This window comes from Cherax quadricarinatus, chromosome 52 (assembly GCF_038502225.1).
Source record: "Cherax quadricarinatus isolate ZL_2023a chromosome 52, ASM3850222v1, whole genome shotgun sequence".
Lineage (NCBI taxonomy): Eukaryota > Metazoa > Arthropoda > Malacostraca > Decapoda > Parastacidae > Cherax > Cherax quadricarinatus.
In genome coordinates this window covers 12,636,648-12,653,372 of record NC_091343.1, presented here as the reverse complement: position 1 = coordinate 12,653,372, position 16,725 = coordinate 12,636,648, and the positions used below count along the sequence as shown (strand labels likewise).

The 16,725-nt window shown below is 39.8% G+C and overlaps 1 protein-coding gene across 4 annotated transcripts in view; it reads right to left on the bottom strand.

Annotated features, from left to right (window-relative positions):
• Positions 1–16,725, bottom strand: part of or (AP-3 complex subunit sigma-2 or) — a 75,857-nt gene that overhangs the window by 56,358 nt on the left and 2,774 nt on the right. For all 4 annotated transcript variants that reach the window (XM_070096071.1, XM_070096073.1, XM_070096072.1 and 1 more), the window contains one exon: positions 599–690. In XM_070096071.1, coding sequence (XP_069952172.1) covers positions 599–690 — 92 coding nt within the window. The remainder of the gene's footprint in view (positions 1–598; positions 691–16,725) is intronic.

The following is a 16,725-nucleotide window of genomic DNA, read 5'->3' as shown; positions in this document are numbered from 1 at the left end:
TTGAACATTGGTAAAAATCGAACATTTCCACTACTTTGAGCTCAGTTTCAAAGTCGTTTTCATCGTCAAAGTAATGAAAATCATCTCCATTTCTGTAATGTTTTCCATTTTATCACCTAAGACCATAAAAACGCGAATACAACGATAAATACTATACGAAAATACACCTCAAAGTCGGCGTTTTATTCCAAAAAAAACTATCAGTTTTTTTTTCTCATTACGCAATGTGTGCTGCAGGATTTTTTTTATGTGGTGCACACTGACCACACAGACCCATTCTCTCACATGTGGGCCTACCAGCTTTCTCCCGCTTGATTTGAAGCCGCTAGAATTATTGAGTATATATAAGTCAGAAACATTGGCTCGTAAGACGTATTTATACGTCGAAAACAGTCAAAGGGTTAAAGCTGTCACTTGTAACACAAGCCCTACTCTAAAAGGTTTGTTAGCCATTGTCAACAAGCAACAATTAAAATTTACAGATACTTAAGTATGTAACAAGTAATTTGCAGAATAAAAGTTCTTGGGAAAGACTCTTTTCAATCATTCTCTAATTAAAATGATATAACAGCATGGAAAGATAAGCAACATCTCTCACCTGCCACCCTCGAGAAAATTGCAAACATTATCATCTCTTTTGGACACCAGCTGGAACGTTTCTTTGATTATCTGTTGTTGCATTTCTTCATTCTAGAAAGAAAGGCAACATATTAGTTATAGCGTTAAATAGTCCCATACTCTAATACTATGCATGATATACTGAGCCTTCTTTTTATCCAATAACTCATTTTAAAGCATATAAAAATTATGATCTAATTAAAAACAAGGACATTATTAAGACTAATCTTTCAGGATAATGCTATAATTAGTTATATTTCAGCTGCTGTACAACCAAGTATAGTATATTCTTCCCAACCTTCAATAAATCCTGCCCCTAATCCTGGTATATCTCACAAGACAAAGACTGGCAGGAATTAGTCTTAACAGAATTGTTTCCCCTCTCTTTTCTCCAAATTTTGTGGCTTGGTTCATAGCATCCTCAACTCACACACTGAGGATCCAGGGATTGACCCTGGTATGGGTGAAAAGTTGGGCATGTTTCCTTACACTTGCTGCCCCTGTTCATCTAGCAGTAAGTAGGTACTTGGGTGTTTGATGACTTGTGGGTCACATCCTGGGGATAGGATGAACCTAAATTGCCTGAAATGCTCGGCATAACCTGGGACTTTCTATATACAGCCTCGCCTCACTTAACGATGGAATTCCGTTCCTAAGACTACATTGGTAAATGAATTCATCGCTAACCAAGGAGCATCCTACAATGGTAGTGAGTTTGTGTCAACCATCTTTGATATTGTTTTAATGTCACCTTTGCACCATTCAAAACTACCATTAGAAAACATCTTATCTCCCTGATACACCCCGTCAACTAACTACACGAATATCATCAGAGTAAAGTGCAGATAATACCCATAGTCCACCGTTAGTGTTATATTGTCATAAATTTGTGCCCCCCTAAAATTCTAATACTCCAACTACTTTTAATTGTCATTGTTGTATTCAACGACCATTCTACCTCATAGTCTTAATTGTATTTAATATCTACAGAATCTATCTCCTTTTTTACAACTTACCACATCACTGTTCCATCTTATTTTTTTTATAAACTAACCATAACTTGTCTTCAATAATTCTACCTCACTTTAAAAAATACTCAATTGCCCAATTTTATTCTAAATCCCTATTATTGCCCAATTTTACTTTAAACTATATTGATCAAACTTATTGTAAACTTCTTTTATTGACCATTTTTATTCCATACTTTTTTAACCTAGTATTTTCAACTACAACTTTTATATCATCCTGTCTACCATCTTACTAGCATATTACATATAACCAAGTCATTGCCATTTTTATTTTTATCATTTTTTTTATTATTATTTTGCTACCTTAATTTGTGTATTTTATCTTGTCAATTTAAATCTAATTATACTCTAATTCTTGCAAACAACTTATATAAGACCTTAGTGCAATTACAATCGAGAGTCTTGTTCCTTTATTATATTATTAGATTAATCACAGTTTTACTCTAGCTCATTCTAGCTCAATACATAGTCAATACCAAATTCACTATACTAGACCATAGTGCAATTACTAGTGAGAGACTGGTGCTATTTTTAATTTGTAATTTATTAGTAAATTTTGTACCATAGCTCATATCAAGACATAGACTTCACTATATTAGACCTAGTAGTGTACTATAGATTAAATTCAGTTGTACTCTTTCTAGCATAGTCAATACATAGTAGTGCAATACTAGTGAGAGACAAATTTGTATTTTTATATTATTAGACTACCTAGTACTATAGACACATAGTGACCATAGTGCAATTACTAGTGAGAGACTGGTGCTATTTTTAATTTGTATTTTTATATTATTAGATTAAATTCAGTTGTACCATAGCTCATTCTACCTCAAGACATAGTCAATACCAAATTCACTATATTAGACCATAGTGCAATTACTAGTGAGAGACTAGTGCTATTTTTAATTTGTACTTTTATATTATTAGATTAAACCTATTGTACTTTAGCTCACTCTAGCTCAAAACATAGACTCCACAAAAGTCATTATTAGACCTTAGTGCAATTACAAGTGAGAGTCTTGTTCTATTTTTAATTTGTATTTTTATATTACTAGTTTATACCTAGTTGTACTTTAGTTCATTCCAGCACAACACATAGACAACATCAACTTCATTATGTGTAGTAGTGACTATACCCTACATGACCAAAATACTCTAGCTATATACTTGTCCAAACTTCCTACCACTACAGATATCAGTAGTAGAACTCAACACACAACTCAGGATATAAATAACCATAATTTAAACCTAGAAGATGATTGATCACGTTGACCCTGATCTAAACCTCCATAATCTGACACCCAATCAAAACCTATTGGAAAGTAACTGCCTTTATTACACAGCATCACAAGCCACCACTATCTTAAACAATGCTAAAAGTCTATCAGTACTTAACTACAACATCAGGTCCTTAAGCAAACACTATGATGACCTCCTAGCACTCCTTGAATCACTAAAGACACCCTTCTCCTGCATTATTCTTACTGAGACCTGGCTTAAGCAGGACACAATAGATATCTACCCTCTACCAGGATACACAGCAATTCACAACTGCAGAACAAACCAAGTTGGGGGTGGTATTGCAATCTATTACTCTAACCAATTATCTTGTCTTAGCACCACTTGCTTTAGTGATGAATATGGGGAATACATTTTTGCTAATTTTACTGTAAAAAACCTTAAGACGCCTATAACAATCGGTGCCATTTACCGGATACCTCACACAAACATCCCAAATTTCAGTGAGAAATTAAAGTCACTAATAACAAACAGACAAATGAATAAGCACCACCTTCTCTTAGCTGGAGACTTCAACATCAACCTTGGCTTACTAGATGATCAGCCTGTAACTGATTTCATCAACAATATGAACAACACACTTCTCATACCAACAATAACTAAACCAACCAGGCTCACTGAGACAAGTGCAACCATAATAGACCACATATGGACCAATATACTAGCCCCCCTTAAATCAGGGATAATCACAGATAGCACTACAGACCACTACCCTACCTTCCTCCTGACAAACATTAGTAAACCACCACTTGAATACAACAAAGTCTCATTTAGACTCCATGACGAGGCCTCAGTAAGGAAGTTCACAGCTGACCTAGAGACTGTTGATTGGCCTACAGAATTCTCCAAGGCCAATGGTATTGATGACTGGACAGACATTTTTCTTAACAAATTACTTAGACTATACAACAAACATTGTCTTATAAAAACAAAACAGATCACAAACAAACGGCTTGGTTGCCCATGGCTAACCAGCACCATTCTGAAATCCATTGACAAGAAACACCAATATGAAAAGCAATATAGACAGGGCTTAATACACAAAGATACTCTTAAACACTATTCATCAGCTCTCACCAAAGTAATAAAAAAAGCCAAACAACTATACTACTCCAGTAGATTCACAGACACTAGAGGAGATATAAAAAAGACCTGGAAAACACTCTCAGATTCTAGGGACCCACAAACTGAGAAAAACCAAGAATATTGTCCTAACTAAACCTAATGAAACACCACTACATCCCACTGACACAGCTAACAAGATAAACGACTTCTTCTCAAACATAGGATCTAATCTCGCCAGTAAAATCCCACATACCAATGCCCATGCCGGGGACTACCTAGATGGAAATTTCCCTAATTCCTTCTATCTTGCACCAACTGAGCCCACGGATGTCATTGAGATCATAAAGTCACTTAAAAATAACTCGGGGAATCTGTCTCGTGTCCCACCATTACTGTACAAGCGAGCGGCCCATGTCCTTTCGCATGCTATTTCATTACTTTTTAACAAGTCAATAGAGACTAGCACCTTCCCGAAACTACTCAAGATGGCAAGGGTTACACCAATACATAAAGGTGGTGACCCTACAGACTTAAACAACTATAGGCCAATATCTAACTTACCATTGCTATCCAAAATCTTTGAGAAACTCGTGCACAGGAGACTGTATTCATTTATAACGGCTCAAAACATACTCAACCCCTGCCAGTTTGGATTCAGGAAAAATAAAAGCACTAATGATGCAATCATAAAAATGCTAGATCTGCTTTACACAGCATTGGAAAATAAGGAATATCCACTAGGAATTTTTATTGACCTAAGAAAAGCTTTCGACACAGTAAACCACGACATCCTACTCCACAAACTTGATCACTACGGTATAAGAGGCCATGCGCTTGCTTATTTCAAATCTTACATTACTAATAGGTATCAGTATGTCACCATTAAAGACACAGCATCAGCAACACGGCCACTCGATACTGGAGTTCCGCAGGGAAGTGTCCTTGGTCCCCTGCTCTTCCTCATATACATCAATGACCTTCCAAACGTATCCCAACACCTGAAACCCATTCTCTTTGCTGATGACACGACTTATGTCATCTCTCACCCTAATCTTGCCACCCTCAACACCATTGTGAATGAGGAGCTGATTAAAATATCGACTTGGATGACAGCCAATAAACTTACGCTTAACACTGACAAAACCTACTATATTATGTTTGGTAGCAGAGTAGGAGATGCACAAATTAACATTAAGATTGACAACACTCTAATTACCAGAAATAATGGGGGAAAATTCCTAGGCTTATACCTTGACAACAACCTGAATTTCAGCACCCATATCCAGCATATAGCCAAAAAAGTATCCAAAACGGTTGGGATCCTCTCCAAGATACGATACTACGTGCCGCAAAATGCCCTTCTCACACTATACCACTCACTTATTTATCCATACCTCACCTATGCTATTTGTGCTTGGGGATCAACTGCAGCAACACACCTAAAGCCAATAATAACCCAACAAAAAGCTGCAGTAAGAATAATCACTAAATCCCATCCCTGGCAACACCCCCCCCCCCCACTCTTCATAGATCTAAACTTACTCCCAGTTCAGTACATCCACACTTACTACTGTGCAATCTATATCTACAGGGCCTTAAACTCTAATATCAACCTTGACCTAAAACGCTTTCTTGATAGTTGTGACAGAACACACAGGCATAACACCAGACACAAACATCTCTACGACATTCCCCGTGTCCGACTAAACCTTTACAAAAATTCAATGCATGTCAAAGGCCCTAAAATCTGGAATACCCTACCTGAGAACTCTAGAACTGCAGACACATTCATCACCTTCAAAACTACCATTAGAAAACATCTTATCTCCCTGATACACCCCGTCAACTAACTACACGAATACCACCTGGTGGTTCACACTTACACTCACTGACTCATTTGACCATAAACAGAAATATTAATCTCAGTCTTAAAATAATGAATCCTGTGATACTCCAATACTGAAACTATGTACTGTGCCAAAACAAAAGCATTCACATTGCTAAACTCACAAACTAGTATTTAGTCACTTACCCATAATACCAACTTACCTCATAATTTGTAATATTTTACAATTAAGAATAAAACTAAGTATGCCCGAAATGCCTAGCCATGCTAAGCGTTCTAGTGGTACACTCTGTAATCACAATTTTACTACATGTAAACCAAACAATAACCAAATTTCTGTAAACTCAGCATTGTAATCCTTATAGAGAATAAACTTTGAATTTGAATTTGAATTTATAAAACTTTTAGTATACGTATTTTCAAGTGTTTATACAGTAGTGTACTGTATACTGTAAGAAACAGAATAGAGGAAATCAGCTCTAATATACATTATTTAGGTTTGCACACTGGTCAGACACACCATCGTAAGTCCGAGTTGTCGGTAAACAAGTACATCACTAAGTGAGGAGAGGCTGTAGTATGTCAATGATGTCAGGTAGGCCTGTAATAGTTTTATTATGTACTTGTAGAAATAAAGGACAGGGGTGTGCTGGAGAAATTTGGGAATATGGAAGTGTGTGTGAATCAGTACTGAAGAATATGTTAGCGAGTGAGAAAAGCATAGAGGTGACTTGGAAAAAGTGATAACTAAATTATTATTATTACATTCATGGGCAAGTCCTAAACCTGTAAGGGTGACACAGATGGACTAAAATCTGAAACCCAATCAGTTAAAAATACATAAATAATTGTGTGACTGGAATCTTTCAGTTTGCCAGTGTTTGTTTAAGTTGGAGTGATGGATAGTAATGTATTCTCCAGCAAGGTACAGTCCAAGTTTTTTTTTTTCCTGAGACTGTTGTCAGAGTTAGACTTCACTTACAGTGAGTTTTTCACATGTAACACTTTTGTGTGTTGGTCATCATTAAAATTTATACCATTAAAAGTTCAACCAAGAGATTAACTTTAATGCATATATGGAATTGCAAATGATTGAGAAACACACTATCCCATGTCTAGAACAACACTACTTCATATCTGAACTCACTCCACCTCGGAAAAGTTAGGGCTACCTGATTTATTGGTTGAGGATGACAAGTTTTCCTTTATTAGCCTGAAGTAATGTCAACAATTAGGTCTAAAAAGCTGCAAAAAAGTTTTATACCCCATATAGGAGAGCAGAAGGCTAACTTTTTTCACCTCCCTTATCAAAATTTTTGAAGAAAATCTAATCCGAGAAAAATGCAATTTATTGTGAGAGCTATTCTACTTTTTGCTTTCCAAATGTTTAAAGTTAGCTTTTCAATATCTTCCCATTAAATTTTAGGTAAATACCAGCAAACTATAACTACTTTGCCATGGTGCCCTGAGGCCTGGTGGCAAAAGCTCTCGCTTCACAAGGTGAGGATCCGGTTTCAATTCCCAATGAAGGGGTGGAAATATCAGACATGTTTCCTTTCACTGGTTGTCTATGTTCACCCATCAGTAAAAATGGGTACCTGGGTGTTAGTCGTCTGGTGTCGGTCACATTCTGGGACAAAACTGACCCAATCTGCCCGAAATGCTCTGCATGACAAGGGGCTTTCTATATAGTAGTAGGTCATTGATGTCAGCTAGGCCTATATGCCTTGAACAAGTAATTGTAGTTAAACAGATTTTTTTTTTTTAACCCTTTGACTGTCGAAGGGCCCAATCCTGAAGTGTCTCCTGGTGTCGCAAAATATTCGAAAAAAAAAATTATTTTTTCTTATGAAAATGTTAAGATTATTTTTCTGATTGTTTTAGTCCCAAAAAAAAAAATTTGCCCATGAGTACTTACTGAGATATAGAGTCCTGAAGTTTGCTGAAATTGATCTGCGAGCGGCAACAGCGGCGACTGCTGGTCACCCAGTAAACTTTGATTTACTTGTATTTGATGGTTTCTTGCTTTTTTCACTATTTTATTTTTTCACATAACTTTTGTGGCCTGTGAGACCAAATTATTGTGCAATGTTCAAATATACACTTGTTGAATGTAACACAATTATAGCAAAAACACTCGTATCATTATAATGTTGCTAAAACTTGTTTACACAAACAATGTAAACAAATGTTTATTACGATCGTTTTGTAATATATATACATATGTACAATCACTGGACACTTCTAGAAGTGCTGCAGCTTGCGGAATTCTTTGAAACATGGGTATAAGCACAATGGTGTCTTACACTCCTCACACACAAAACGAGTGTCTCTGCGTTTTTGTGGGCATTTTGTGGTATGTCCACAGACAAAACACCTCTTCTGAGCATTTTTCTTGGCAGTAGTAGCAGGCAGTGGTATGGGGTAGTGATCACCAGGCCTCAGACGAGAGGACGTGTGTTGATAATTTCGTGGGCGCTGGTCTATTGCAGGTGTTGTTTCTTGGTACTTGAATATTATTTGTCTGATGACTGAAACAAAATTCACCATATTTGGGTTTGTTCTTGGTCTTCAACTTATACATATTATAAGCATTCAGCATGGAAATGTCAAGAAGATGGAAAAACAGTTTTATATACCACTTATAACTCTTGCGAACACAGTCAGCAAACCCAATTTGCATGTCACATTTGTCCACTAAGTGCATATTGAGGTTATAATCCATCACAGCTGCAGGTTTTACAATGGGTTCATTGGTCTCTCTATTCTGCTTGCCAGTGTCTACCATTTCGTGTCGGTGAACTGATGTCAGCAGTGTGACATGTTTGTCATGCCACCGAAATGCCATGATGTCATTGGCAGCAAACACCTGCACTTCACCTCTACGACTGCCAGCATCGAACCTAGGCATATGTTTATGATTTCTACGCACTGTGCCACACACATCTGTCATGTTCACTCGCAAGAAATCACTGAGTTTAGGGCTTGTGTACCAGTTGTCAGTATATAAAATATGCCCCTTACCAAGATATGGCTCCATCATTGTTCTAACCACATCACCAGAGAAACCCAGTAACTTCCTGGTATCTTCCATTGTTTTACCGCCAGTGTACATAATTATATCCAAAACCAGACCAGTTTTGCAATCACACAGAACAAATAACTTTATACCAAAGCATTTCCTCTTGCTTGGTATATACTGCTTGAATGAGAGTCTTCCTTTGAACAAAATCAAAGACTCGTCAATAACAAGCTTCCTGAAGGGATAAAAATACATACAGCACTTTTGTTTCAGGTACATAAACACATGTCTGATCTTATATAACCTGTCGCTTCTGTCAGGCCTGGTTTTGTCTGAAAAGTGTAACATACGTAACAGTAACACAAACCTATTCACTGATATAATGTCACTGAAAGCAGGGGTTGAAATCAGGCGGTCTGTCGCCCAGTATGTGTTGACACTATGCTTATACACATGTGGCATAAGCATTATTGTGGCAAAGAACAGATACATCTCTGCCACAGTTGTGTCCTTCCACTGGTGTAGGCGTGATCTTGGTGACAGAATAGTGTTTGCCATGGTGTACTCATAGTATGTATTGCTTTCCCTGACAATAATGTCCATCAGGGGTTCATCGAAGAACAACTGAAAGCATTCCAGTTCAGTGGGATTGTTCCCAAGTGTACATGATGGCCGTATTCCACTTTGTCCTCCATCAAAGTCATGGGGATTGGGAACAAACTCGTCATCTTGCTGCCAATCCCAGATGTGGTCAGCTGGTGCGTTCTGGATATTGTAATGTGGTTGTGGTTGTGCAGGTTGTGGTTGTAGGAGTGTGGGGTCGGGCGAGGCTGGTTGTAGTTGTGCAGAGTCAGCAGCGCGGGTAGTAGCGTGGCCCGCTGCTGGTGTCACATGACTCATGCCACCATCACTATCATCACCACCGCCTCGCTCACATCATTTATACCCATCGTAACAATATCGTCATCTTTACTATCAGGACGTGGTGTAGGGCCAAGGGATGTGCTCCGAGATGTACTCCTTCCTCTTGGAAGAGCATATGGCACACTACCAGACCGCATGCGACGTCGTATATACTGCCGTTTCACTGGGGAATATTCACCCTCACTGTCACAACTAGAACTGCTTTCAATAACCTTGAAATCACTATCACTATCACTTGCATTGCTCACATCTGAGTCTTGTACACGGGCAAATAGTTTCCTCTTTCGACCTGGTACAGGAGAACATGAACGAGCCGGCCCAGCACCAGAGGTGGAAGGTTGTGGGTCATCTGGGTTTTCATCACTATGTTATCCTGGGTAATTTTCTCGGTCACACCCACTTCAAAACCAGGGAATTCACTTTCACTGACACTATCATCACTGTTTGAGCTATCACTTGGGAACAAAAGACCTCCAATCCGCCGAGGAGTGAGGAACTTCTTACTGCGAGGCATGGTGAAAATGGACTACCAACAAGGCATTCCCACAATGCACCGCTGAGTCCCAGATTTTTTTCATAGGGTGCACACCGACCACTGAGACCCATTCTCTCTCGTGTAGGCCTACCAGCCCTCTCCCGCTTGATTTGAAGCCGCTAGAATTTATGCGTAGAGATACGTCAAACACGGTATCTCCCATGACGTATATATACGACCGCGACAGTCAAAGGGTTAACAAGTCGGCCATCTCCCACCGAGGCAGGATGACCCAAAAAAAGAAAGAAAATCCCCAAAAAGAAAATACTTTCATCATCATTCAACACTTTCACCTCACTCACACAATCACTGTTTTTGCAGAGGTGCTCAGAACACAACAGCTTAGAAGCATATACAGTACCAATAAAGATACACAACATATCCCTCCAAACTGCTAATATCCCAAACCCCTCCTTTAAAGTGCAGGCATTGTACTTCCCATTTCCAGGACTCAAGTCCGACTATATGAAAATAACCGGTTTCCCTGAATCCCTTCACTAAATATTACCCTGCTCACACTCCAACAGATCGTCAGGTCCCAAATGCCATTCATCTCCTTTCACTCCTATCTAACACGCTCAGGCACGCTTGCTGGAAGTCCAAGCCCCTCGCCCACAAAACCTCCTTTACCCCCTCCCTCCAACCTTTTCAAGGATGACCTCTACCCCGCCTTCCTTCCCCTACAGATTTATACGCTCTCCATGTCATTCTACTTTGATCCATTCTCTCTAAATGACCAAACCACCTCAACAACCCCTCTTCAGCCCTCTGACTAATACTTTTATTAACTCCACACCTTCTCCTAATTTCCACACTCTGACAGGACATCTCCACTGCCTCCAACCACCTCCTCGCTGCTGCATTTGCAACCCAAGCTTCACACCCATATAAGAGTGTTGGTACTACTATACTTTCATACATTCCCTTCTTTGCCTCCATAGGTAACGTTTTTTGTCTCCACATATACCTCAACGCACCACTCACCTTTTTTTCCTCATCAATTCTATGATTAACCTCATTCTTCATAAATCCATCCGCCGACACGTCATCTCCCAAGTACATGTATCTGAAAACATTCACTTCTTCCATACTCCTCCTCCCCAATCTGCACTGGTCACCGTTGCCCAGCGGTGAGAGTAGCGACTCTCATTGCTGAGGTCCAGGTAATAAACCCTGGACATTAACATAAAAAATTTTTAATGAGGTAGTAGGTTGGTAAACAGCAGCCACCCAGGGGAATACTACCGTCCTGCCAAGCGAGTGTGAAACGAAAGCCTGTAATTGTTTTACATGATTCAAATTCAAAGTTTATTCTCTATAAGGATTACAATGCTGAGTTTACAGAATTTGGTTATTGTGTGGTTTACATGTAGTTAAATAATAATTACAGAGTGTACCACTAGAACACCTAGCATGGCTAGGCATTTCGGGCAGACTTAAATTAAATCTTAAGTTTAAAATACGTGTATTACAAAATTATGTGGTAAGTTGGTATTATGGCTAAGTGACTAAATACTAGTTTGTGAGTTTAGCAATGTGAATGCTTTTTTTTGGCACTATACATAGTTTCAGTAATGGAGTATCACAGGCCAACTTATGACTAGTTAAGATTCATTATTTTGAGACTGAGATTGATATTTCTGTTTATGGTCAAATGGGTGAGTGAGTGTAAGTGTTAACCACCAGGTGGTATTCGTGTAATTAGTTGACAGGGTGTATCAGGGAGATAAGATGTTTTCTGATGGTAGTTTTGAAGGTGATGAATGTGTCTGCAGTTTTAGAATTTTCAGGTAGGGTGTTCCAGATTTTAGGGTCTTTGACATACATTGAATTTTTGTGAAGGTTTAGTCGGACACGGGGAATGTCAGAGATGATTGTGTCTGGTGTTGTGCCTGTGGGTTCTGTCACAACTATCAAGAAAGCATTTTAGGTCAAGGTTAATATTAGAATTTAAGGTCCTGTAGATGTAGATTGCACAGTAGTAAGTGTGGATGTACTGAACAGGGAGTAGGATTGCTGGTGTCTTTTGTCTGTCTCATAAATATGCAAGATTACATGTATGTCCTGCTACTTCTACTTGCACTCAGGTCACACTACACATACATGTACATGTTTATTTATACACACTCATCTGAGTTTTCTTTGATTTTATTCTTAATAGTTCTTGGTCTTATTACAGTGGACCCCCGCATAACGATGGCATCACATAGCGATTATTTCGCATACCGCTTACTTTAATCGCAAAATTTTTGCCGCGCATACCGATTAAAAACCCGCTCACCGATTTTCGTCCGAGACGCGTCCAATGTGCGCCCTCAGCCAGCCTCACATGTGCCGCCCGTGCCATTGTTTACCAGCCAGCCTCCGTGGTAACATCCAAGCATACACTCGGAATATTTCGTATTATTACAGTGTTTTCGGTGCTGTTTCTGGAAAATAAGTGACCATGGGCCCCAAGAAAGCTTCTAGTGCCAACCCTGTGGTAAAAAGGGTGAGAATTAGTATGGAAATTAAGAAAGATTTTGAAGGGTTTGGGGCTAACCCTGAGAAGCCTATGCCAGTTGTGGAATCCATTGTGCCTACTTCAAAGATTAAGGAAATGTGTGCACAGTGGGTTGAACTGCAAACCTTTATGGATGAAAATCACCCTGACACAGCTGTTGCAAGCCGTGCTGGTGACTATTTCAATGACAATGTTGTGGCCCATTTTAGACAAATCGTAAAGGAACGGGAGGTAGAGAGCTCTATGGACAGATTTGTTGTGCGACAGAGGTCCAGTGACTCTCAAGCTGGTCCTAGTGGCATTAAAAGAAGAAGGGAAGTAACCCCGGAAAAGGACTTGCTACCTCAAGTCCTAATGGAAGGGGATTCCCCTTCTAAACAGTAAGAAGATAATGCTCTCCCCTCCTCCCATCCCATCAATCATCACCAGATCTTCAATAAAAGTAAGTGTCATGTAAGTGTGCATGCCTTTTTCAGTTTGTGTGTATTAAAATTAACATTTCATGTGGTAAAAAATTTTTTTTTTCATACTTTTGGGTGTCTTGCACGGATTAATTTTATTTCCATTATTTCTTATGGGGAAAATTCATTCACATAACGATTATTTCGCATAACAATTACCCCTCTTGCACGGATTAAAATCGTTAACCGGGGGTCCACTGTACTTTTCCTTTTATATCCATGGGGAAGTGGAATAAGAATCTTTCCTCCATAAGCCATGCGTGTTGTAAAAGTCAACTAAAATGCCGGGAACAATGGGCTAGTAACCACTTTTCCTGTAATAATTACTAAAAAGAATAAGAAGTAAATAAAGACATTATTAAAAAAGAACTTGACCATTTCCTCTAGCAAACACCTGCTTATCCATCTTGAAGTACCTGTCCTGCGCAGCAAGTTGCCAGCCTGAATAACCATATTAGATTCAGACTTCCAATTACTGAATTGCAAAGTATACAGTAATCAGAAAGTCCATACCTGGAGAGGGCTCCGGGGATCAACGCCCTCGCCGCCAAGGTCTGTGACCAGGCCCCGTGGTGGATCAGGGCCTGATCAACCAGGCTGTTACTGTTGCCGCATGCAAACCGACGTATGAATCCCAGCCCGGCTAGTCAGGTACTGACTTTAGGTGCTTGTCCAATGCCTGCTTGAAGACAGCCAGGGGTCTATTGGTAATCCCCCTTATGTATGCTGGGAGGCAGTTGAACAGTCTTGGGCCCCTGACATTTATTATGTTGTCTCTCCTCATTAGGGTATGCTGCATCATCTGCCGAGTCTTTTGCTTTCATAGGGAGTGATTTTCACAAGCAAGTTTGGTACTAATCCCTCTAGGATTTTCCAAGTGTTTATGATCATGTATCTCTCCAACCCGCATTCTTGGGAGTACAGGTTTAGGAGCTTCAAGCGTTCAATAATTGATAATAGATATGTTTTATTGCAGTTATGTGTGCCGTGAAGGTTCTCTGTACATTTTCTAGGTCAGCAATTTCACCTGCCTTGAAAGGTGCTGCTAGAGCACAGCAATATTCCAGCCTAGATAGAACAAACAACCTGAAGAGTGTCATCATGGGCTTGGCATCCCAAGTTTTGATGGTTCTCATTATCCATCCCGTCATTTTTCTAGCAGATGCGATTGATACAATGTTATGGTCTTTGAAGCTGAGATCTTCTGACATGATCACTCCCAGGTCTTTGACTTTAGTTTTTTGCCCTGTTGTGTGGTTAGAATTTGTTTTATACTCTGATGTACTTTAATTTCATCACGTTTTCTATAGGATGCACATTTCAGGGCTGGAGATCTATTCATCTGAATGGGCCAATGAGGCAGTGACCCTGGAACCAATATTACTTTATTATTTATTTGTTTGACATATAGACTTAAAATTTAAGTAATACAGTGGTCCCTCGATAATCGTAGGGCTCGAGAGTCGTAGATTTCGGAAATCATAGCAATATTTTCGTATAAACATGGGCTCACTAATCGTAGGTTGACTCGCAAATAGTAGGTCGTCCGGGACACGTAAGCACGGTGTGAGCCGAAGCAGCCTCCCTACCCAGCCGGTCTGGCATTGTTTACCAGTGAGCGAAGGTCCCCTCACGTGCTCCTACGAAATATTTCATAATATTCCACTCATTTTAGTGCTTGCAAGTACTAAATAAGCTACCATGGCTCCAAAGAAAGCTCCTAGTGCCAAGCCTTTGGTAAAGAAGGTGAGAAATACGACTGAATTTAAGAAAAACATCATTGAACAATATGAAAGTGGTTTAAGTGTGGCCGAACTGGCTAGGATGTACAACAAACCCTACACAACCATATGTTCCATCATGGCCAAGAAAAAGGAAATCAAGGATGCTGTTGTTGCAAAGGGGGTAAATATGCTGACAAAAATGAGATCACCAGTACTCGAAGAGGTTGAGAAGTTATTATTGGTGTGGATAAACGAGAAACAATTAGCAGGAGATAGTATTATGACGTCGATTATTTGTGAAAAGGCTAGGCAGTTGCACGATGATCTGGTAAAGAAATTGCCTGCAAATAGTAGTGATGTGAGTGAATTTAAGGCCAGCAAAGGTTGGTTTGAGAGATTTAAGAACCGTAGTTAGTGGCATACAGTGTGGTAAGGCATGGTGAGGCTGCCAGTTCGGACCACGAAGCAGCTGAAAAATATGTGCATGAATTCAAGGAGTACATAAGAGGCTGAAGGACTGAAACCTGAACTAGTGTTCATTTGTGACAAAACAGGCCTCTTTTGGAAGAAAATGCCAAAGAGGACCTACATTACACAGGAGGAAAAGGCACTGCCAGGACACAAGCCTATGAAAGACAGGGTGACGCTCATGTTCTGTGCTAATGCTAGTGGGGATTTCAAAGTGAAGCCATTACTAGTGTACCATTCTGAAAATCCCAGTGTGTTCAGGAAAAACAATGTTATGAAGAGTAAATTGTGTGTGTTTTGGAAATCTAATAGTAAGGCATGGGTCACGAGGGAAATTTTCGTCGAGTGGTTCAATGAAGTGTTTGGTCCTAGTGTGAAGAATTACCTCCTGGAAAAGAAATTAGATCTCAAGTGCCTCCTAGTAATGGACAATGCACCTGCTCCTCCTCCAAACTTGGATGACCTAATTTTCGAGGAGTTTGGGTTCATCACAGTAAAGTTTTTGCCCCCGAATACCACTCCTCTCCTCCAGCCCATGGACCAGCAGGTCATTGCAAACTTTAAAAAACTCTACACCAAAGCAATGTTTCAAAGGTGCTTGAATGTGACCTCAGACACTCACTTGACCCTAAGAGATTTTTGGAGAGAACACTTCAGCTTCCTCCATTGCCTTATAGGTATGGCTTGGGAGGGAGTGACTACCAGGACTTTGAACTCTGCTTGGAGAAAATTGTGGCCAGATTGTGTCAACAAGAGGGATTTTGAAGGGTTTGGGGCTGACCCTGATGAGCCTATGTCTGTTGTTAAATTTATTGTGGCACTGGGGAGTTCCATGGGGGTTGGATGTGAGTTTGGAAAATGTGGAAGAGTTGGTGGAAGACCACAATGAAGAGATCACCACTGAGGAGCTGCAAGAGCTTCAGCAGGAAGAGCAACAGATCGCAGCTCAGCATCTTGCTGCAGAGGAGGAGGAAGAGAGATGGAAGAAGGTGCCTTCTTCAGAAATTAAGGAGATTTTTGCAATGTGGGGTAAGATGGAAAGATTTATGGAGAAACATCACCCTGACAAGGCTGTTGCAAGCCATGTTGGCAACATGTACAGTGACAAAGTCTTAGGCCATTTTAGGGAAGTGTTAAAGAGACGCCAGAAACAGTGCTCTCTGGACAGTTATTTTGCGTGACAGGACTCCAGTCACTCTCAAGCTGGTCCTAGGGGCATTAAGAAACAGAGA